This window comes from Paralichthys olivaceus, chromosome 24 (genome assembly GCF_024713975.1).
Source record: "Paralichthys olivaceus isolate ysfri-2021 chromosome 24, ASM2471397v2, whole genome shotgun sequence".
NCBI classification, from domain to species: Eukaryota; Metazoa; Chordata; class Actinopteri; order Pleuronectiformes; family Paralichthyidae; genus Paralichthys; species Paralichthys olivaceus.
The window spans coordinates 334,107-356,816 of NC_091116.1; the positions used below are offsets into that span (position 1 = coordinate 334,107).

The following is a 22,710-nucleotide window of genomic DNA, read 5'->3' on the forward strand; positions in this document are numbered from 1 at the left end:
GTTGGCTTGACTGGTTCCTGCTCTGCCCCACTCACTTAGTGTGTGTGTGCGTGCGTGTATGTGTGTGGGTGTGTGTGGGTGCATCAAATGTCACTTATCACCTGGGAGACAAATTATTCCCCTCTCTCTCTTCCAGCCCTCATGTTTCTTCATCATCCCCTTCCTGTTGTTATTGTGATTAAGGTGTTGAAGAAGGAGAAGTAGGAGAAGAGGCAAAGAAAGAGGAGTGGCGAGCAGGGAGAAGTGATGAAGAAGAATGGTCGACAGTGACAGTATGACGTGTGTCTGAACTCTGATGTGCATATATACAGTTTAGGCAGTGGAGTTTTTCAACCTCGAGCAGACGTTTGGACCCATTTCCAGACAAATACATGTCAGTAAATTACATTTCTCATTTTCTGCTCAGACCTTTATTGACTTGTGATAATCCAGATCCTGCGTCTGAGCCATGAAAGAAGGATTTTTTCATTATGTCTCCCTCGGTCAATCGAGGAAAATGAGATGTAGAAGCAGTAATTACAAGAGTGTATGTGTTTGGGTGGGTTCATCTTTCAGAGGGATGGACGGCAACCTGGTTGCCATGGCGATATAATGAAACCGCCGACTGCCTTGCATATCGCTATAGTGTGAAAACCTCATGTGTTTTTGCAGATTTCCATTATTAGATATTAGATAATGGCGTCAGTTAAAAGCTACATTGGGGGCCGAGGAAATTCCCCTCACATGAGAGACCATTAAAAAAAACACACAGAGGAAAGTGCACGAGAGTCGAGCTACATGCTGCACTACTTCTGTTCACGGAGGCTTGAAGTAGCTGTGATGACTGTGAAAACCATCTATGATGCATGGCTTTGTGTGTATGTATGTGTGTATGTATGTGTGTGTGTGTGTGTGTGTGTGTGTGTGTGTGTGTGTGTGTGTGTGTGTGTGTGTGTGCGCACTGGAGCGCCTGTTGTCTTTGATGATAATGAGGGAGATGGAAACAGGCTCTTGAGTGAGCTCTGAATGCCACCTCAAACACATTGCTCCTGCAGTGCGTGCGTGTGTGTGTGTGTGTGTGTGTGTGCGTGCAAGTTTGCGGAAGATAAGAGACTAAAAAATCCCAACTCGATGCTGTTTTAATGAAATTAATCAAAAAGACAGGAAATCGAAACATTTTGTGCTGCGTGATAACAAAATGTCTATAATTGGCTGCTTTTTAATAAGAGATTACCGTGCAGCCATTTTGCTTTGTGCATAATGGGAGTTTTAGTGTAGCTGCTGGCCAAAGTTATCTCATTGGTTGAGGCAAGCCAAATAATATGAGAGGCCGTACAAGAGAAAACCATCATACTCTCTCACACTCACTACTACACTCTTTCACATGCACCATCATAATCTCTTTTATTCACTCTCATACACACAACACTGATCTCCTTTGCACAGATACATTATATTTCAAAGAGAATAATAGCACATGTAAGAGAATTGAATAGTACATGTGAATGCAAATAACCACGTGTAAGGAACAAAAGGACAGTGAACGTAAGACAGATTGATTGATGTGAATAAGAACAGTAGTCTGTGTATGAGAGTATGATAGTGTGTGAGAGAGACTATAGTAGTGCCTGTAAGAGGTTATGATGGTACATTTTGATGTTGCATCACTTCAGGAGGTCTCTGGTGGCGTCCTTATAGACTGTGTATAAAGACGGACGACATGACAGCTCCCCAAAAGTGAAGCCAAAGCATATTGATCAGCTGCAGTACAGGTTATAAACATCATGATTGACAGCTGAGACTGACTCACATGCATGATACTGAATGTTTTAGCTTCATTTTTATCCAACAGGAGGTCGTTACCAGTGCACACAGATTATGCTTCATGTGCACATAACATACAGACATCAGGGAGCTGTTAGCACATTTTTCATCTTGGAAACCAGCTGACAGAGAGACCACACAGATGCAGACCCTGACATGTACAGCACATATTGTATCAGATACACGAACAACACATGAGCAGCTGAGGCGATCCTGAGCTTCACATTGCTCATGTTAAAGTGGCTTTTTGAATTTCTGGAGAGCTCAAACCTGAAAGCACACATCTGATCTCACTGTAACAGAAACTATAAAGTCTGGATGTCACAGTGTTCGTGGTAACAGAACAAATGATGGAACAAATTACCTGCGATGACAGGGAACGACAGGGGAGTCAACTCAGGAATTCTCAAATGGTGTCTCTCAAAGTAGCATTTGAGCGATATTTGGTTTGAATGAGAGGGGAAGCATGCAGCATGTCACTGGATATAATTAAAGTTTGACTCCTTCCGAAACCCCTTCCCACTAATTCAAAGTACACCTCATTTACATTACATTTACATATGCACATTTTGATTACAGTATTTGCTGGTTTATCTGTCACTTAGAGGAGGCCAGGCGACGTCTGTGTGTGTGATGAGCGTCTTCCTGCATGTCAACGTTCTCTGCGTGTGTCTGCTGATCTGTCCCTCTATATATCTCTTCATACTCTAGCTGAAACTGACTGGTGGTATATTTCTCTGTTACTCTACCTCCACTTACAAGTGTGAAATACGGAGAGGGAGAGAGAGAAAAGGAGGACATGTCTCTATAGAATATGGATTATATGGACTTTAATATGATTTTATAATCTTTGGACTGTTTCTTGTATTGGAAGCACATGGTTGTCACATGGTTATATTCAGGTCATGTACTTTATGTACATGTACCACCAGTTGCTAATGAAATACTGATACATATGTGCCTTCCAATCCCAACCACCCCCTTGAGACACATACTCACAATTTGTTCTCTGTCATTTCATTATATTAAATAAATTAGGTATGCAGATATGGCAAGGAAAATGTGAAGCATACAACTCCTGAAAAAAGAAATACTTCTGGGGAGCGGAGTAAAAGCTCGATTTTCTGCGTAAAACACAAACTTTTTACCAGCTTCCTTTGTAAGGGCTTATTTTGTTAAATGTGTGACTGTTCAAGCAGCTGAAAACAGTTCTCTGTCCATTTCCTGAGCAAAGTCAGTCACTCACTGCTGCTTTTCTGCTGCTGGAATGGCTGATAATGCAGCCTGCCCTTCAGTCAACACCGAAGATGAAAGTGTGTGTGTGAGCATGAGATGCTGGGAGGAGGACACTGTCAACCTGAGTGCTCTTATGTTAAACACATGAGAAAATTCAGATATGCCGTGTATCAATGTCTGTAAAAAACAAATGTTGTGCAGAGAGTCAATCAACGAGTCCAGTCACGCTTCCTTTCTATAAATCCTTTATTCAATATTGTTGTTTTCTGTGTGTATACAATGCATTGGACACAAACTGTACAGTGCAGACAAACTGTTTGCATAATATGTATGTAAAGGTAACTGTACATTTACAGACAGACAGAGAGAGATTTCCTTTAAATGTTTGCACCACTCACATTTCCCTGTGGCTCACAACTAGCACGGTTTGCACTGGAAAGATAGGCGATGAATGCATTTAACGTGACCTCCTTCATCTTTACAATATTCATTAACTAATTCTGATGATGCAGCTTTGACATAACTTTATACACAGGCTTGTCGTTGTTGGTTCTTTTCTGTTATTTGCTGATTCGTTCTAGGAACGACACACCACATATCACAGTGATAACCCTAAAGTCTGTAGCCCAATGCCAAAAATTTGATAAGGAAAGAACGTTAAAAACTACAAACTACACCAGGTGGTAACAGTGATTTGAGAGTAAAATAAAAGATAAAAGGTGTGACAAAGAACAAAACTAAAGATGGTGCCTGATTTGTTGGATCCTTAGAGTGTTTATAAAGATGGATGACATGACAGCTATTTTGCATCATGCATTCCGGCATCTACCTTCAATAAAATCCTGAGGTCTAATCTGTCAATCATTGTTAAAAGAAGATGCAAAGACTATCAAGCCATTACTCTTGTGTTTTCATCTTTTTTAGTTGTCCTGTTTTCAGCCACTGGAGTTAAGCGTTGATGCTCAGGGTTGCCATTTCTCCACTGTCTCACAACATTACTGCAGTGATGGATAATGGTTTAAAAACCATATGTCTCTGTAAGTTGTTTCTGTCACCACAAGGAAGTGAAGGAAGAAGATTTTTAAAATGCAGATACCAAAAGTCATTGTCGCATCTGTCCAAGTGCAAACCAGTGACAGGGATGAGCCAGAGGCAAAGTTTTACCGGTGCTATGCTGTTAATGTTTGTTTTGTTCAGATAACACATTTCCTACATTACCACATGCATTAGCCTCCTCCCCCTCCATCATCTTTCCTCTTTTAAAAACCATGCAACAAGTGGGAAACAGTCCAAACAGAGAGAGGAAGAGGAGGAGGAGAAGAAAAGAGGAGGTGGGAATAAGTTCTCTGGCTGCATGATTACGAAACGAACAGAGAGCGGAAGCTAGCTTAGTTGCAGTGCACAGAAGACGGGGGATCAAATGATAATTGAAAGTAAAATGGGATGGAGAGAGTGTGTGTGGAGGGGTGAGGGAGGTGAGACAGAAACAGCTGGGAGGAGAGCCTGTTTACCGTCTCTCTTTCTCATTCTGATGTAATAAGGCAGCCTTTTGAAAGAGGAATAAAGGGGAACAGGGGAAAAAGAAAACCTGAGGGAGACGAGCTACGTCATGAGTACAGTGCTAAACCATTACATGTTCCTGTGTCTCCTCGTCTTTTCCGTCTCGTCCATTTTGTGCCTTCCTGACTTCAGAAGACAGAGTAACATGGCTACATGTGTACCTGCCATGAAAACATGAGCGGTACTTGAATGTGGAAATTAAAAGTGACCAAGGATGTCATGATTGCTCACATCTAATTAAATCAGCTGCTCTCTTCCTGCACAGCGCTCGCTGCTAGACGTCTCATAATTGCAGCCCTGGTACCTGGCTAACCACCAGTGGGGAGAAATTTCTCAGGAGACGCTGACAGTAATTGCGCCTTCGTTGTTTGAACCAGGAACTGTGATTACAAGCCTGGAAATGCTATTGTAGCAGAGGCTTTGGTCAGTAGCCAGGAAACCAGGCCAATTTTCTCTGGCCTCAACCATAATTATATCTTGCGCGTGTCCCACAGATCTTCAATCGCAGCGTTTTACAGGATGTGAACCCTTCTGCAGGCCTAACAAGCCAGGGCCTCTCCGATCTGAGTAGATTTGCCTCCTGTTCCTCTGCCAGCAGTGCAGCACAAATTAGCTGCTTGATAATCACTCAGTGAAGAGCAGTTACCGTCCTGGAGTCATGCTACCGGCTGTATCTATAGATGGTCACCAAAAAAAGGCTCCTTGGAAAGACACAGGCAGTCGGGACAACACAAGATGCATGAAAAATAAAAAGGATGTTTACAGACCTGTTTGTCAGGTTTTTTGTTTTTTTAACCTTTTTCATGGTGTGACAAATAATTGTACATCCACATTTATTTGACGTGCACAACACTGATCACAAGTCGTCCACTTTTTAATCCCTATTTGCTTTTAAAGTAACGTAAGACAGGATGAAGTGAATCGACTTTTGAATTTGAATTTTGAAATCTTGTGTAAAACTGCTTCGAGGACGGCTGAGCTGAGCATAAATCTATAGCCGCCCTGGATCTCACACCTTGAGCTTGGCAGGGGAAGAGAGACACTTTCTGATGGACTAACATCACATGTCACGTGAATTGAAAATGCTAAACTCTGATCCCTCTTGAAAATGTACTTTAATATTTGTTATTAATCAATAAGTATTTTGCAATTGGTTCTCTAATGGCTCATTTGTGCTGCCTTAACATTTGAAAAGAGAAAAATAACTGCCTGCATACTTCCGTGCACGCATCCACTATAGGGCAGCGCAGAGGCTGGAGTTTCTGACAATAACAAACTGGAATTTCTTCCTCGTGTCCTACGCTTGAACTATTGGTTCAAGCGTCCGTCCCTCCCTTACAATTTCAAGTGCTACTGCTCTGTTGCATCCGAATCTGTACGTTTTCAGAAGACGTGCACAAACACGGACGATAATAACGCCGGAGTACGGACAGATCAGATCGCTTCCACAAAGTTTTGTGTCTGTAAATCTGTTTCATATACAACGTATATAAGACTCTGCATCCTAGTGTTCAATGCACAGAAATGTATTTCTTTATGAATGGATAGAGACGCCACATGGGAGAGATTTTGTCACACGGTTTTGTAGAATATGTGTTTGGAGCAATATTGAGACAAAAACTGTTGCTTTAGATTGCTGGTTAAAACCAGACTGAAAGGGAGAGAGTTGCGAACACAACGCAGATCATGGAATAGGAATAAAATACACTTGTTGTTGACTTGCATATGGACAAAGTTTGGTGGAAACGAGGATCAGTACGTTTCTGTATACATATCTAACGCTGAGCATTAATGAGCCTTAAACTGTTTTCTTTCAATACAGAATGGAAAGGCCACGAGCCGACACCAGCACGGACACACTGGACAGGGTGAGTTTACGTAATGAAAACTGGTCAAGCTGCACATATCCAGAAGACAAAGCTAATGAGATCAGAGGAGAGAGAGGAAACAATGTGGTGTGATGTGAAGGGAAGGGAAAAAATGTGAGAAATGCCAATTAGAAACACTGTGAGCTGTAGAGCATTTTCACAGTCTCTTCAGTTACGGAGCGTAATCCTCACAGCGGGACGACATTCAACACGTTACAGTGGCTTCACTGGAGTGCAGCGTTTCAGCTGCGGCACAGACACGTGCCTGTTGCTGAGGCTGGGGGTGTGCAGCTGATTCGGGCTGATGCTTGTTTGATGTCGGAACAATTGTGAGGATTAATCACGCAGCCTTGATTTTTGTCAAGGGCGGCTGCTTTGTCTCATTGTGTCTTTGTACTTCTGGTTACGCCGGTGATTATTTCACTCCGCCCGAAATTGGGGAGCAAAAGAAACGCAGGGTTTCTGTTTCATACTGAATATATTCATCAGCATGTGTCTGCCTCATTGTCACTGATACTAACATGAAGTGTGGGATCACAGTATTATTATCTCCTCAGTGGTACGACCGGCGACTGGTGTAACTTTTTGAGGAGTTAATTGGCGTCTAGACTTGATGTCAGAGAACGAGGGGTAAACAGAAAGGCCTGGGTGTCCAACAGGATTCAGGTCCAGAACAGACTGCTGCCATGTTGACTGTCACAGTGAGAGGGACGACACATGGGAATCGGTTTCATTTCATTTTCTGCCTTGTAGCTTCACGTTGCACACACAAACCCATATTTTGCCACTGTGATCAATGAGAGCTATTTGTTTTTAATGGTTTTTCTTCAGAAAACACATTTCTTACACTTTTTAAATAACTGTTTTTATAGTGCAGGCTTATTTAAAGCCACTATGTGAAGACTTTTAATGCAAATACAGCATTATTCAAATCATCGTCCACAGTCCTACAGAAAACTAAATCCTGACCAGGCATAAATTAATTAAAATTTAAAAAAAGAACAAAAAAGACCAGATCTGACAGGATCCATTAACAGTCAGACCTGTTCTGATTAGGCCCCATTTCAAATGTTAAATAGATCACCTGGCTACGGGGGAAATGTATTTTCACAAATGATTTTACTTAGGATCACAGCTGATTCCCAGTTTGCTCGGATCCACTCAGATAAACTGACGTGGAGACATGAGACCGGTGTTGGAAACGTACATTTCCAAACAAGTATCAAACTTAAGGACATTTTGAGGCACTTGGACTTTAAACATTTTCATTTTCTTCTACTTACTACTTCAACATTTCAGTTTGAACTTTTCACTCCACAACATTTATCCAACAGCTTTACTTATTTTTCAGATCAAGATTTAGAAAAAATGCTTGCAAATGAAAAGCACTTTGCACATTTATGAACTGTCAAGACAACAGCAACATCCTCAATGAATGACTTATATAAATACTATGCAAGGCCTGAATAGGTCACGTTTTCTTCTTTCTTCGTTGTTAGTCGTGTTATGACCTCTCAGATTGAGGGGCATTAATGCTGTACACCTCACCTTGTTTTGTTTTGGTTCCTAAGCTCTAAATCCATTTTAAACTGAAAACGTATTTGTGTGGACTTACCCTATGTGGGCCAGTAAAGTATTTACACATAGTGGCTTTATCACCTTCCTTTACCCTGTTAACTCTTACCCTCATTTCTACCTTTAATTTCAAGTACTTGGGAAGGGAACAGACGTAACCACCACGTTCTGGCCCATCCCACTCAACTATATATGCTACTCCATGTAAACACTGCTACCATTCTGCTCTGATGCCAACACGCCCCCTGTACTCTCTGTGTTGCTACAGGAAACAGGGACTTTGTGGAGTTCTATCTGCTTTCAGCTACACGTCATCTCCGGAGCTACACTTGTGACAGAAATCTCAGCATTTATTCAAGGGAATGAAGGAAAATAAAAAAGAAGTGAGAGGTAGAAACTAAAATCATTTTTTTTGTCTGTTCAACAATGTAGCTCAATAATCACTAGTGCTTTGTGTGCAGGATAAAAAACCACTGAACAGATAGAGTAAAGGAATGCTGAAAAGGCAAACATGCTTTGAGCTACGTGGTCTCAAATAAGAAGAGATATACTGCAAGTGATGAAAATCAGAGACGGGTTAACGTGTGTGTTTGCCTTGTATGTAATGCACAGTGCCACTTTCAAGTACATGTCATTGTAAGTTTCACACTGAATGACCTGTGCCAAGTCTGAACTGATCAATGACTAAGCATCATCTGAATCATCAGTGTTTGTTCTCCCTGCCAGATGTTTGCTGATGTTATTAATCTGCTTTACTCAAAGATCGAATCCCAGCGGTTGATTCTGGGGTCGGGGTGTGTGTGTCTGTGTGTAGCCACTAGTGAGCAAGCAAACCTGGCAACAGAAAACATTGCAGGGAGCAGAGGAACCTGGGGCCTCGATCTTACAGATTGTCACAGAAAAATACCGGGAGGACGATTTTTTTTCTTTTTTCTTTAAGAAGTCTCTAATACGAGGGCGTACCACTGTCCCAGTTCCAAAATATCTGGCTGGCAGTGGCCCGTCTTCTTTCTCCTCTTCCCACCAGCCGCAGCGCTCTGTCCCCTTGGCCCCGCCCCACAACAACCTGATCCATCCAATAGGGACAGAGGTGAGGCGGGCTGTGCGGCCCCACTGCTGACCAGTCAGAAGTTGAGCTGTTGTTTGTGTTTGTTACCTTATGTTGCTTGATTTGTTTTTTTTTGAGAGCGCAGCAGTGGGGCGAGTCTTTTTCCTGGCCTTTGGTCAGCCAGAGGAGGGCGAGAAAATGGAGGTGGGGTTATGTCGCTTCCTTGTCGGGTTTGCTGACTGGTTTGCCGCCATTCATGACCACCGGTTCGCTGGTTGTGCTTTTGGAAGGCGGGCCCCCGGCGAGTTTAGGCACCGCCTCCCCTACATCGTGCAACGAAGGCTCACGGTACATTGCAACTGGAAGAGAGGAAGGACAAAAGTTAGTAGAAAATAAACTCCAAACGATAATAACTGGAATGCATGCATGTGCAGTATGTTACCTTCTATAGGTTTAGGCAGGAAGTGTGCAGCTGGTTTGGTCTTTTTGACCCTGTTGCCCTTCATGGCCTGACCCTCTTTATTGAGGCCTAGAAACCAGGCCCGGCCCGACTCCTTCTGTCTGTAGAGCATAGAGCTGTAGATCACGTAGTAGTTCTCAAACACTGACTCCTTAAACTTACACTCTGCTGTAAACAGTTCCTGAGGAGAAACACAAAAAGAGACAGAAAGAAATTACAGAGCGTTGTTTTAAAAGTAACAAAACAAACAAAATCCTGTCCTGGGCATTCTCTGGTCTGAGAGCTGATATAAAAAATAATGAAACCATATTGACCAGCCACAGACCGACAGTAGCAGCACAACACTCACTTTATGGTGTATTGCTCTGACCTGTCTTTCTCCCCCATCACTCCCTCTGTGTGCACATGAATAAGAAACGACATAGATAAAGAAAAAAAAAAGCGGATTGAATCTGGTGACACAATGCCCCACAGATTTCGCATGCCCACCCACATCTGCTTTGCCGTTATGTGTCAAAACTCTCCTCCTTGGGTGCTGGCACCTCCAGCTGAGCATTCTGCTGCACAGAAACAAGGTGTTATTCTTACCGGGAGAGGGAAAAAATTGCCTCTATCTAGTGTCTGTGTGCAGGACAGATACACAGGGAGTATAAAAGGCAGGCTGACTTAAAATATTCTTTTTTAGGGGAGGTCAGGGAAAAAGAGGACAGAATCCTCCTGCAGTTTCTCAAGCAATAGTGACATCTTAAAGCCGAGGTCAATGATGTATGATTTCAAATAGGAAGTTTTCACCATTTTCTTATATGAAATGAATAGAGTCTGGGAGAGCAGTGCAACTTTTGAGAGAAAACCAAAACAATGAGCTAGAAGAGTAGACTTGTAGAGCTGGTTATCCTCTTGTCACTATAAGCATCACTTTGAATATTACACATTCTAAATGATTCACTTACATATTAAAACAACAGTCAATGATTGTTTTTGAATTCCTCATTTGTAATGAAATGTGTTTTATTCATCACTGTATGAATCTTCCTGTCTTAAGGCAATATCTTTATCAGACATAGATTTCATCAATGCACTCTCATAATTATTGAGCATTCAGTGACGCACACATATTCCTCATTGAGACATCTGCTGAGGAAGTGAAAAGTAATAATATTAATAAATTACTCCTCAAATGGCGGAGGAGGCTCCTGCCAAACCAAACAATCGCCCCCGAGGTCCCCAGACCCCAGAATGGGAAGTGTCTGTCTAGACCGTCTCTTATTGGTTGTTGTGGACCTCTTGCCATCAAGCCACAGACACATTGTCATTCAGCTCAGGTCTGTTGGTCCGAGTCTCATAGCAACATGAGGAAGAGAGGCGACACTGTAGCCGTGGCAACCAACCAGTGCTGAGAGGGAGGGGTCAGTGGGTGTGTGTGTGTGAGAGAGAGGTGGGCAGCATGAGCGAGACGGGGAGAAACACACGCACAAACACATGCATTGGGTATTTAACATATAGTGTGTTACATCTTGGGCTCTCATGCTAACACAGGATGACACTTAATAAGGGTAGGGCAGGGTGGCACCAGCTGCAAGGGATCACACACTGCCACACACACACACACACACACACACACACACACACACACACACACACACACACTTGTGGCTCTAGGGGATGAATGGAGGGAGGTGCAGGAGGGGACTCGCCGGGATGTGAAATGTGACTAAATGATTGGCTGGCGACAAAACAAGACAGGTGATAATGAATGAGTGTTTCATTCATTGGCAATGTCAAATGTTCTCCTTCGGCAACCATGGCTTTGATATGTATTAATAGCATCATATTTTTCGTTCCTGAATTAGATAAACTTAATAAAACGTATATTTATTCCAAACCCCATTCATTATTCATTAGTTATAGGATGTTCATCTTCCAGACGCCAATTTCTGTTGGTCAGTGTGGTCATAAAGCCTTTAATGCTTCTTTTATATAAAAGATATAAATAAATATAAATGTCTGATATTTGCAGTAGCATTTATTCCAGACTAAAATTTGAGATGGGAAGAAAGAACGAACTGTGAGAATTACTTCAGACAAGAGCCTTGCAGCCTAACAGGTGAGTCATTTTAACAACGGTGCCTGCCTGAATGTGTTTCTGTCGTCATTTCTAATTGGTATGTTCTCCAGCTGCCCACAGGAAGAAAGAATGAATGAAAGACGTGGAGGGTGGGGCGGAGTAGAGCGCAGGGGGGTGGCTTGGAAATTGGGACATGGAGGAGAGAAGAGAGAATAAATCACTCGGCGAGGAGGACGACGCCTCCTGATTGGAAACACAGCAGGGGATTCTCTCTCTCTTTCTCTCTCTCTCCCTTCTCTTATCTTTTGTTTCTCTCATCGCTCTTCTTTTTTCCCCCCTCACTCTGTCATTTCTTTGTGCGCTGCAGAGATATAGTGAAGGATAATACGCTGCACACATGCATGCAACACAACACAACACACACGCATGGCTGAATAGGTGCTGTTTTTCAGATTGCCATAATCAGACAGAGGCCATTAACATATTAAATATCCTCCAAAGCTCCAAAACAGACTAAATTGATGCAGGCAGCACTTTGTCCTGCATCTATTAAAGCCTCTGCACACGTGTGGTTAATTACCCTGGCTGATTGCACCTAGCCAGGTTGAAGCTGTGTGGAACAAAGGTAGGAATTTATGATGTCACAAAAATAAATAAATAAATAACGCCTTACATGCAAGCCACAAAATTAACAGTAGAATGAAACTGTCAGTCTGTCAAAAAAGAAATTTCCACACACACATTTGCTGCCTTAAAATGGACCTTGAAGAAGATGTGTAAATGTAAACTTAGTATTCAATGATCTCTATAAACAGACTCTGCGTGTGAATTTGCAGAATGTGTAGGCGAGGGACTGTATGGACACATAACATATTTCGTTCCAGGTGGAAACAAAACAAAGCATAAGCGACCATGGAAGTTGTAACCAGAAAACTGGTTAGTTTAAAGACACAAATGAGACACAGATTTAAACAAATACACACATTAAAAATAACAAAAGGAATAAAAATAATATGGTCAATTTAAACCAGACTACTGAAAGGTGCAGCTAAAACTAAAGGTCTTCAGTTTACTTTCATGGGCTCCTCCAGCAGAAGAGGGGAGTCTTCCCACAGTAAACACCTGCCTGTAGGTGTGCAGAGGCGTTAAAGACTTCAAAATAAGAAACAACTGGGAAACACAGAGTTAACTCTTGGCCCAGCACCAGGCTGCACTAATAACACATGGCAATCAGCTGCCCAGTGCTAACACAGCTTGACTGCTGGCCACTGGGAGCCTCCCAGTAGAAGCACAACAATAATTGTAATTTTCAAAAGCTTTTAATCCACATGCGATTGGGAACATGTCTTGTTAAAGGGAGCTGGATGAGTGGCATCATACTGTGATGGAGGGCAGAGAGGTCAGGCTGGTGACCCCGAGATCTCACTCTAAAGACTGACTGTCTGAATGACTGACTGCAGATAGACGGATACTTAACAGGTTGCAGGGATGTGCACCTCCTCAAAAATGTTGCTATACAGCGTGAAATGGGGAGAAAGAGCAAGTAAAGAGTAAAACTAAAATATTGACACGTTTTAATGCTGCAGCTGTAAAAATGTATTTTAAGAAGTCATAAGATCTGGCTGTGTGATATAGTTGAAATCCATACAATGATATGAAAAAATATCAAATAATCAAAATGATGTTTAATAAATGACGTGAAATACTTCAACCTCTGGTTTTTAAACATTAATTCAAACTAAGTCTTGTGGAAGGTTAAAACTACTACTACTTTTCAAACTACACTAACATGTGGTCAGATCTACCCGCCTCATTTAAGAGTGTTTCATAATTTAATGTAACCAAGCTCAAGAAAGTTGTTTTTTTCACCCACATGTGTAAAGACACATGTGGGTGTTTGGTCACGTTTCTGTCTGTTTGTGTGAGCTGCTTAGTGAGTGGGTGTGTTTATTTCCAACACCAGTTATTATCAAAGCACTAATTACCCAGGGGAATTGTGGGTAAACAAATCATTCTAAAGAAAAGAAGCCTACGGAGAAGAAGGCGGAGGAGTGGAAGAAAAGTGCGACAACAAAAGAGTTAAGAGCGTGGTTAGAGGAGGGGATGTGAGGACGTCCTGCGGCCCAGACATAGAATCAAAGCTGGAATCTGACTCTGATCACAGTCGCTCTCAGCGTGTTCCTCAACCACTTCATCCAATTACACTGTTATGAAAATGTGCGGCTCCTAATTGGATCAGGTGTGTTACAGCTGCGGCGATGCGCTATAAGGACCAGTTCTGGAAAGAGACGAGAGAACGACTGTAAACTTCTCACTTCCTTTACTGACTCAGCTCATTTCATTCCATGGTGTCGCTGTTTGAGTGTGATGTCTGCGTCTGTGCCCTGTGCTTTTCTAATGTCATTATTCTTAGAGTGGCACCTTTGAAAAGTAACTCATTCATTCTCTAGTCACCACAAAGTGTGTGTGTGTGTGTGTGTGTCATGACTCACATGGCTAACATTTATTCTTTCTGCCACTCCTCCTCCCTCTCATCTTTCTGGATGCAGACATCACAGGACTCACTCTCTCTGAGTACCATACTGACTGTATAATGAATGGAAGTGCACGCCATACACACTCACACACACTCCTGTGTTCATTCAAAGCAACCTGTTGTAAGAAAATATGTATCTCAGAGAGAGAGAAAGAGAGAGAGAGAGAGAGAGAGAGAGAGAGAGATACAGAAGTAAAGAAGGTGAAAAGAAAATGGAAGGACGGATGCACATTGTACAAAAGGCTCCCCATTTACTTTTTAACGGTGTAATCAATGAAATAGAACTAACTCAGATTACTTTCAAAACAGTTTCAGTCCTTTTTTTATATTCTTTATAATAGTGAGTGTTTTTTTCTTTTCTTTTTTAGACTTCATTTCAGCACCAGGAGCTGTCCACCCTGTGATGCTCCACCTGTATATTTACTGATTTCTCAAACTAAATCTTTGTTGAAGGGAAAATGACCGCAGGCTACTCGCCGACCCCTGCAGTACTTAAAGACGTATCTGTGACCTGAAGATGCCTGGACTTAAAGGGACAGAGGTAGAAAGAGGAGATAAGAGGATCAGCAAATAAACAAGAGGAGCAACATGCGGATGAAAGAGACGGATGGAGAGTGGACTTGAATTGATGGTGTTTGGGCTCCCAGGGCCTCTCGAGCAGGTCTGTCTGCTCTAACAGTCTGACTCAGAGGAGCTGGCATGGAGAAATACATTTCCATTTCTAAACTTGGCTGGTGGACAGTCAGCACTATTCAGATTTCAAATAAATAGCCTCACACGAGCCTCAGTCATGATCTTGACATCATGTCATGACTGTATTGATCTCATCCACAGAATGTACTTGAGAAAACTCCAGATTCAAATGTTTGTCTCCTTGGGGATTTTTCTACAATTTATAATCTCAACAAGAAAGCCTTTTTAAATACTATACATCGTTTCATCCCTCACATATTATTGTTTATCCTCTGTCTCACCTTATTCTTGTAGCAGTAGTAGGAGTAGCAGTTATAGCAGTGTATTAGAGGAAACCCAATTTCCTCTTTCACCTCTGTGCCGACATCCTGACACCCACCTAACAACCCTGAGACTGAGACACACACACACACACACACACACACACACACACGATATGTGCATTTCAATACATTTCTGCACAGTAACACACTCTCTACACTCCATTCGCACACAAACACACATCGAGTCTCAAACTCATCAGCACCTTTTTTTTCTGCCTCCTTTCCCCAGCATGCTCCATAATTATCACATTGCAGCTCATTGCACTGTGCCATCTGTTGGTCGCACACACGCACCAAAAACCCACACGTGTGCACACGCCACACGTGCATGCACAACCACACACCGCCAGATGCCCAGGATCTGGGATTAATAAGAAGGTCCTACCATGTATAACTAAGTTTGCAGCATATCATTAACAATTTGCAATTAGAGGATAAAGAATCTCACTGAAAGCAGAGCAGGCTCAGACTTAACTAGCTCTGTTGTACGGAGAACACACCACACAAGGACACGTCCTACATGTTTATTTTTTAGACAGGGGTGGGTCTAAAATAGATTTTTCAATTATCATAGTAACAGGCTGCTACACTGACAAACAGAAGTAAATAAGAAAAAGCTGTTTTGAGAGCATGTAAACCTTTTCAGGTGATAACACAAATTAAAGTTATGAACCTGAATAAGAGCATAATGTATGTTAATACAGGAATATCAGGTTATTGGTTCTTCTATGTTTGTTGATCTGCCATGATATCGCAGCACCAGAACAACCTAACACTTATGAGTGAACATAAAAACATAAATATCTACAAAGGGCCAAAATGCTGCAGACTAATGATCCATGTGGAACACATTATAACAAAGAGTGGTGACAACTTCCCCGTGTGTTTTTGGTGGAGTTACAGGAACTAGAATCTGATTTGTATCGACCTCCTGTCACCTCTACAATAACTAAGCTGGGAGGATAAAATAAATGAAAAACTCAATAAATAAGCTGCTCGGTCTGAGAGAACCTGAACCGAACCAATTACAAAAATACATTAAAGTGAACGTCCAGAATAAAACAAACTGCAATATAATGTTTAATGAGCATCTACGGAGGCACCGTCACCACACAGCACACTTGTCAGGACCTTCACAGCAGCAACCAATTAAACATCAGGAAGCAGTGACATCATGATAAATTAGACCTGCTGTATTTTATTTATGTATTTGTGATCATGTCGCTGCCTGCACCTCAGTCGCCGAACTGGAACATGATCAAACGTTCACACTTTCCGTCGACGCAGCTTTTGAGGGGATTTCTACAGTGTGTATTTAATGTGTTTAGTGTGTGTGTGTGTGTGTGTGTGTGTAGGGGGGAACTCCCCCTCTTCAGTTATTTACAGGCAGCCCTCATGCATCTGTGACTTTCAGCGACAGGCTGAGTAAGCCCAGCAGAGCAGCACAGATCTCCATTCTTCCTCTTCCTGATTACTCCTTTCTCTTCGTCTTGTACCCGTCTGCAGCTATTTAATTTCTTCCTCTCCATCTTCTGTACTATTTCCTCCTTTCTCTATGTCTCTTCATTCCTCGGTGCCTCTCCTTGTTTTCTGTTTATAACAGTTTCTTTCCCTCGTCTCCATCTTTTCCTCTTGTGTGCAAACTTCTTTTACCTTTTTTCTCCTCTACCACCAATGTCCCTCCTCCCACTGCCCCTTTTTCATCTTCTGTAAACAACCTTTTTACTCCCTTCACACCTTTTTCTTCTCATTATACATCCATGTCCCATTTCTTCTTCACCTCTTTTCTTTTGCCACCCACCCAATCCTTTCTTCTCCCCGCCCCGTCTTTTTTTCCATGTTTTATCCTGGCCTCACCTTTCTTCCTCTCACCTCTCCCTTTCATTTCCCTCCTTTCATCTTTTCTCCTCTCTCTGCCTCTTCCTTTCTCCCTCCAACCCACTTTCGCCTCCTCTCTCCATCACCTCTCCTTTCTCGTCTTCTCCTCCACCCATTGTCTCCTTTCCGCTCTTCTCCTGCACCTGTCATCTCAAAGAAATGGAGGGGAGGTAAGAGGGACGATGAGATGTAGAAGAGACATCAGTAAAGGAGTGTGAACTCTCTCAGAAGAGTCAGCGTGGAAATAATTCATATTCTGCTCGAGCAGATCTCCTCGCAGTCGGTCGCTACGCCTCTACCTCACCTCCCCTCTGTCCTCCACCCTTCCACTTGCTCTTCACCACCTCCATCTTCTTGTGTTATTATGCACCGCTTGCTCCAACTCTGTATTCTTGTCTCAATCAGTAACAGCAGCCAGGCTTTTCACAAGAATGAAAAAGAAAGTTCATCTAATTTTTAGTTGGACACGTTTTCATTTTTCATTTTGGATTGATCTCTAAGAATTTATCAATTGCGGCTCTGTGCCACTTCTTTGGAACAATCTACATAATGACTTGATTTTATTGTCCCACAAATTCTCCTTTAAGTTTAAGCCTGAATGTAAGTTGCAGATTGTATGATTTAGAGAAAGATTTGTTTAAACTGCTCATTATTCATTTCCCTTTATTTGCTCGGGGTATAGCGTTTCTTCAGACAGAGCAGGAGCCGCTCTGCAGACAGACTCAAGTCTCTGGACACAGAGGATGCAATGGTCTATACAGCAGCTAGAATCACCCAGTGCCTCATCAAGCAGAATAATGAGACGAAAGCAGGAGGAAATCTGTTTTAAGAAAGTTACTTTAAATCATTAGATTCATGGATAGTGAAAACTAAGGACCAAGGCCTAAAAGTCCCATAAAAATCAAATAAGCTAAACTAAACTAAATTTCAAACATTCACAGATGTCATGTCCCTAAATACACCTGATTTAATTGAATTGGAATTTTGGAAAACAGTGAAAATGTTGAAAATTGAAAATTATTTCATGACAGTTCAAAGCTTCACTGCAAGTTGTTGGAGAAAGCAACAATAAATCACCAATTTGATTAAAATGTCATCATAAAAAAATGTCGCGACTGGAGGTTACAAATAAATTACCAGAGATTTAATGATTTTACTGTTTGTCTCTTATTGAAATCCTGGAACGCTTTATGACACAGATCAGAACCAAACACCTGGGACCTGACACATTTGCAATGAAGTGCAACAGTTTCCCAAAAACAAACATTATTGTGAGCCTCCGGCAGGACTGGCTGCTGCTCAAAAAAGAAAAGAGCAATAAGAATGACATACAGCCTCTGCCCAGTTCCACAACAGCTCTGTGCACCGTGACATGTCACAAACTGGCAAGCAATTGCTTATTCTTGTGCCTTTGCTTCCATGTGTGTGTGTGTGTGTGTGTGTGTGTGTGTGTGTGTGTGAGTGTGTGTTCGTATGTGTTCGTATGTGTTCTCACCGAGGAATAGAGGTGACCCTCTCCATTCATGGCGATGTAGAGGCCAGTCTTGACTGACTGGATGGCCACGACTCTCAGACCCACAGGAATTAAGTTAAACAGAGCTGAGGACAAAAAACAGAAACATTTATTTTCATGTGTGTCTGTTTGTGTGTGTGTGTGTGTGTGTGTGTGTGTGTGTGTGTGTGTGTGTGTGTGTGCTCTGAGCGCTGAAATGTTCGTCTGTTGCTCCACTGGTTTGGTGAGGTGATAAAGCAGTTCACCCTCGGGGGGCTGCTTGCAGGGCTTTTAAAGTCTGCAGGAGAAGATGCCTGCAGAACACTGACTGAAAATTCAAACCACTGCTTTAACTGGAAATATTCATCATACCTAAAAACCCAGACAATGTGTCTTTATACCTCCAAACAATCAAAGTATGCTGAGACAGAAGTGATTCACAAATATCTAGAATAATAGTCTGCGAGTGAAAGACCCAGAAAGAACATTAGAGGAGCAGCTACACTAGACCATTTAAAGCAAAGAAAAACTAGAATGATGCATGTTGAATATTATTATACTTACTATTACAATACACTATTACTAGTAGTAATTACTAATACAGGAAGCAAACTAATTCAATTGCTGTGACCTTTCAAAAGATGCTGAAATCACTTTGAGGTCAGTTGAAATGGCAGCTCTTTAACCTGTTCAGCTCTTATCATCATATTGATTAGCCTGCTGACAGAAACAGACAGTCCAGCTGTTCAGCCCTGCCTCGATTCATATATCAAGTGGTATGACTCAATGTTCATATTTTACAGTGAATGGATGTCAGTGTTGGTAAATGTGCAAATATCTATAGTAATTATATTATATATAGTAATATATAAAGGTTATTTCACTTGAGTTTTTACACACAGTTTTATTTTTCCGTGTTTTTGAGGTCACCCAAGGTTTCTCCACTCATCTTCACCGTCTCCACTTGTGGACTTTTGACAAATTACCAGACTTTGGCTGTGGTTTGATCTTCCTACCCCTTTCTCCGATTTGAACCCTCGCACCGATACAAAACAAACACAAAAACAATATTTTGCATTGTCCGCACAGTGTGTTTCATCTCCACTTTTTTATTATATTGGATCTTGAGCTGTTTCATCTCAGGGATCAGATTGGTTTTGGCTGAAGCATGTATAGATATTGTCGTTTCATGCTGTGAGTTTGATATCTTGCTGTAAAATATCCTCATGTAAGTGTTCTGCCTCCACAGCAGTGCATCTTTCTGGATACTCTAAATAATCCAAATAGCAGAGGCCTCATTATCAGAGTTGCACAGATATTAATGCTGAATCTCTCTAAACAACATTTACAGCATTCAGGGTTGCAAGCTGCAAGAAATTCTGTTTGATGTGCAAGAAGAGCCATGTCTGAAAATCCTAGTAAACAAGTGGGACATAGCTGCAACCGGCGACTGACAGAGAGCAACCAGGACACTTCGGACCAGTGAGTTGGATGCTTTAGTTATCAACAATAATTTTTTTCTCCAAGAGTTCCAATCTGGAATGTGGCGAAAGCTACATTTGTCAATACGCCATCCGTCTGCGGCTCCTCCCTGAAGGTTGTGTCGAGTGTAGAGGTCTAATAAAAAAAGGCCTTAAAAAATAAAATGCTCTGAGCAACGGCTTGTTGCTTTCAGTGGAACGCTCTGAAGCCGTAATGCCTGCACTTTATGAAATGTTCCAAACAGAGCCGTTATAAAAACACTTCAACTGTCTTTATAGTTTCATACGCTGTGAACGTCGATCTATACCAACGTTTAAAATGACTGTCAGGCTTTGATATCAGCATTCTATAAATGGTAGGTGGGGTAGCTGTACAATATGTTTGTAGCTGCTTTGCTAATTGATGGATTATATAAGAGCCACTTAAAATAAATGCATACGTTGCTGTGGATTACAGATCCTCCCTTTTCTGTATAGTGAGTGATGTAATGTGCAGCTGGGTGCAGCTGCAGTTGGCACGGGAACAAATCATTTTTTCTACTGTGCGACATGATGTAATTCAAAGCTTGTTTTTTCAGTATTCGCTCGTTTTTGAAACAGAAATACATCTCCGGGATTCAGGCACATCGGTTATAGTAAGGATAGAGGTTTTGCTTAAATAATAAAATGTTAAATAAAGATGTAATGTCTTGTGCTTTAAGTCACTCTTGCCACATCATTTCCCAAAACTAAACCCACTGTTTTGAGGGCTTGAATACAATCCTGTGAAACTTAATTTACTGTGAGCGAATATTGTATTGCTGAGAGTGGATATAAGGAAGCAATTGAAATATGGTGTATATAGTAAGTGAACATTTTGCAACTCGGCCAGTTTCTTAATTAAAAATGTTTTTCTCATTATGTTGAGTAAATAAAGTAATTAAATTGCAGTACTTTTCTATCAAAACACAATTGCTGTTATATATTTATATATTTAAACAGGTTTACCTTAGAAAAATGCACATTTACAAGCTCTTAGCATATTTACTTTCATATATTGTATATGTGTGTGGTGTGTCTACTTGCAGGAGTTGGTGCTGTCGTCTTTGGTCCCGTCCAGACTTCCATCCTGGCCCATCTGGAGATAGAAGCCCTGTCTGCAGAACAACCTGGTCACTATGCCCTTCAGCTGTGGTTCTATAACACAGACAGAACAGAGAGAACCACACGGGTTGTTTTTAAGAATTCAACTTCAAATCACGACATGTCAGACGTCATACGATTTAGTGAAACTTTAAATAAGCGCCGTCAGCTTTTATGCAATTTATGCACAAATTTATCCTGTGAATTCAATTTCCACACACATTCCCAGAAGGCCACACTGGGGATACAATGCGGTTCAGCATTAAGGAAGTACAATGTGGCCACATGTAACCTGCTGCATCCTGAGGGATTTCCTCTGGAGAGACTAGTCAAGCACATCCAATCCATTACAGGATTCTTGGACTAATCCTTCCTTCGCCGTCATTGTTCCACTCGAATGACGCTGATAATTTATTTCTGAACCACTGATAGCAAAGAGCAGCTGCGTTGTAGCTTTGAAGCCGTCATATTTAGTTTGTAGGTATGAGTCAGTAAAACGTAGATGATTCTTTGGATCTCTGATGTTTTTGTTTATCTCCATCTGAAGCATTATATTTTTAAGATAAGATGTTACTCTTCTCAAAAATAGTAAAATATTAGATGGGATGTTTACATAAACACCGATCTAATATTGCAAGGAGATGAAAATCATTATGTTTTTTTTTTTTTCATTATCCTTATCAAACTCAGGCGCTCTGGGCTATTTCATATTGAGACAATTAAGCAGCACTCACTTTTGCCTCTTGCTGTTTGATTCCTGCAACTTGCAATCAAACCAGAAATGAATGAAATAAAAATGAAATGAAATGAAACTACAGCTGCTCAGAACGAGACACAACTGGTGACTTGACAGTGGAGCATCTCCGACAGGTACAGACATGCTTTTTTCCCCAGTCTATCGTCACTACCCCTCATCACACCTTCTCCTGTGGATGCAGTCATTCTTTTTCCACATTGGTTGTTGACACTAATTATTTGATACGGCTCCTCACGCACACGTACATGTGACCACACCCATTCTACCTACGCACACGGCAGTGATTTCGTCTTCGTCGGGGCAGCCATCAGCAGGGGGGGGAATCCCCTTTGAACATATGTGTGTGTGTGTGTGTGTTAGTGAGAGAGAGGGTGAATGTGTAAAAGTACGCTAATGCAGAAAGACAGAAAAAAGCCAGGCTGACCCAGTTCTATGTGTGTGTGTGTGTGTGTGAGGGAGAGAGGCATGGGTGTTTTCCATCTTTGTGAGGGATCCATCTTGTGCAATAGGGCAGAAGGAGGGAGGAGAAGACGTGAAGCTTGTAACCAGCGCTCCAACTGACAATATTCCCTTCACACTGCTTTTGCGCGTTGTGTGGTGCCGTCAATAACGTATCCTAGTTAGATCAGAAAAATGGCAATTACGTTTGCTGGCAGGTATCACCCACCACTGCATGTGCAGATCACATGAAATCATAACATTTGATATTTCATGTGATGTATGTGCACACCTCTCCCCAGTGCAACTGCATTTCTTGTTTCCTATATTTTGTTATGTTGCAGCACTGTCTATATCTTCATTCGCGTAAAGCCG

General features: G+C 41.7%; 1 protein-coding gene across 3 annotated transcripts in view; it reads right to left on the reverse strand.

Annotated features, from left to right (window-relative positions):
• Nucleotides 1-9,160: 9,160 nt before the first annotated feature.
• Nucleotides 9,161-22,710, reverse strand: part of LOC109640104 (fibroblast growth factor 14-like) — a 38,879-nt gene continuing 25,329 nt past the window's right edge. For all 3 annotated transcript variants that reach the window (XM_020103925.2, XM_020103927.2, XM_020103926.2), the window contains exons 2-5: nucleotides 21,084-21,194; nucleotides 18,541-18,644; nucleotides 9,533-9,731; nucleotides 9,161-9,449 (exon numbers count right to left, since the gene is read on the reverse strand). In XM_020103925.2, the coding sequence (XP_019959484.2) occupies nucleotides 9,301-9,449; nucleotides 9,533-9,731; nucleotides 18,541-18,644; nucleotides 21,084-21,194 (563 nt within the window). In that variant the 3' untranslated portion in view covers nucleotides 9,161-9,300. The remainder of the gene's footprint in view (nucleotides 9,450-9,532; nucleotides 9,732-18,540; nucleotides 18,645-21,083; nucleotides 21,195-22,710) is intronic.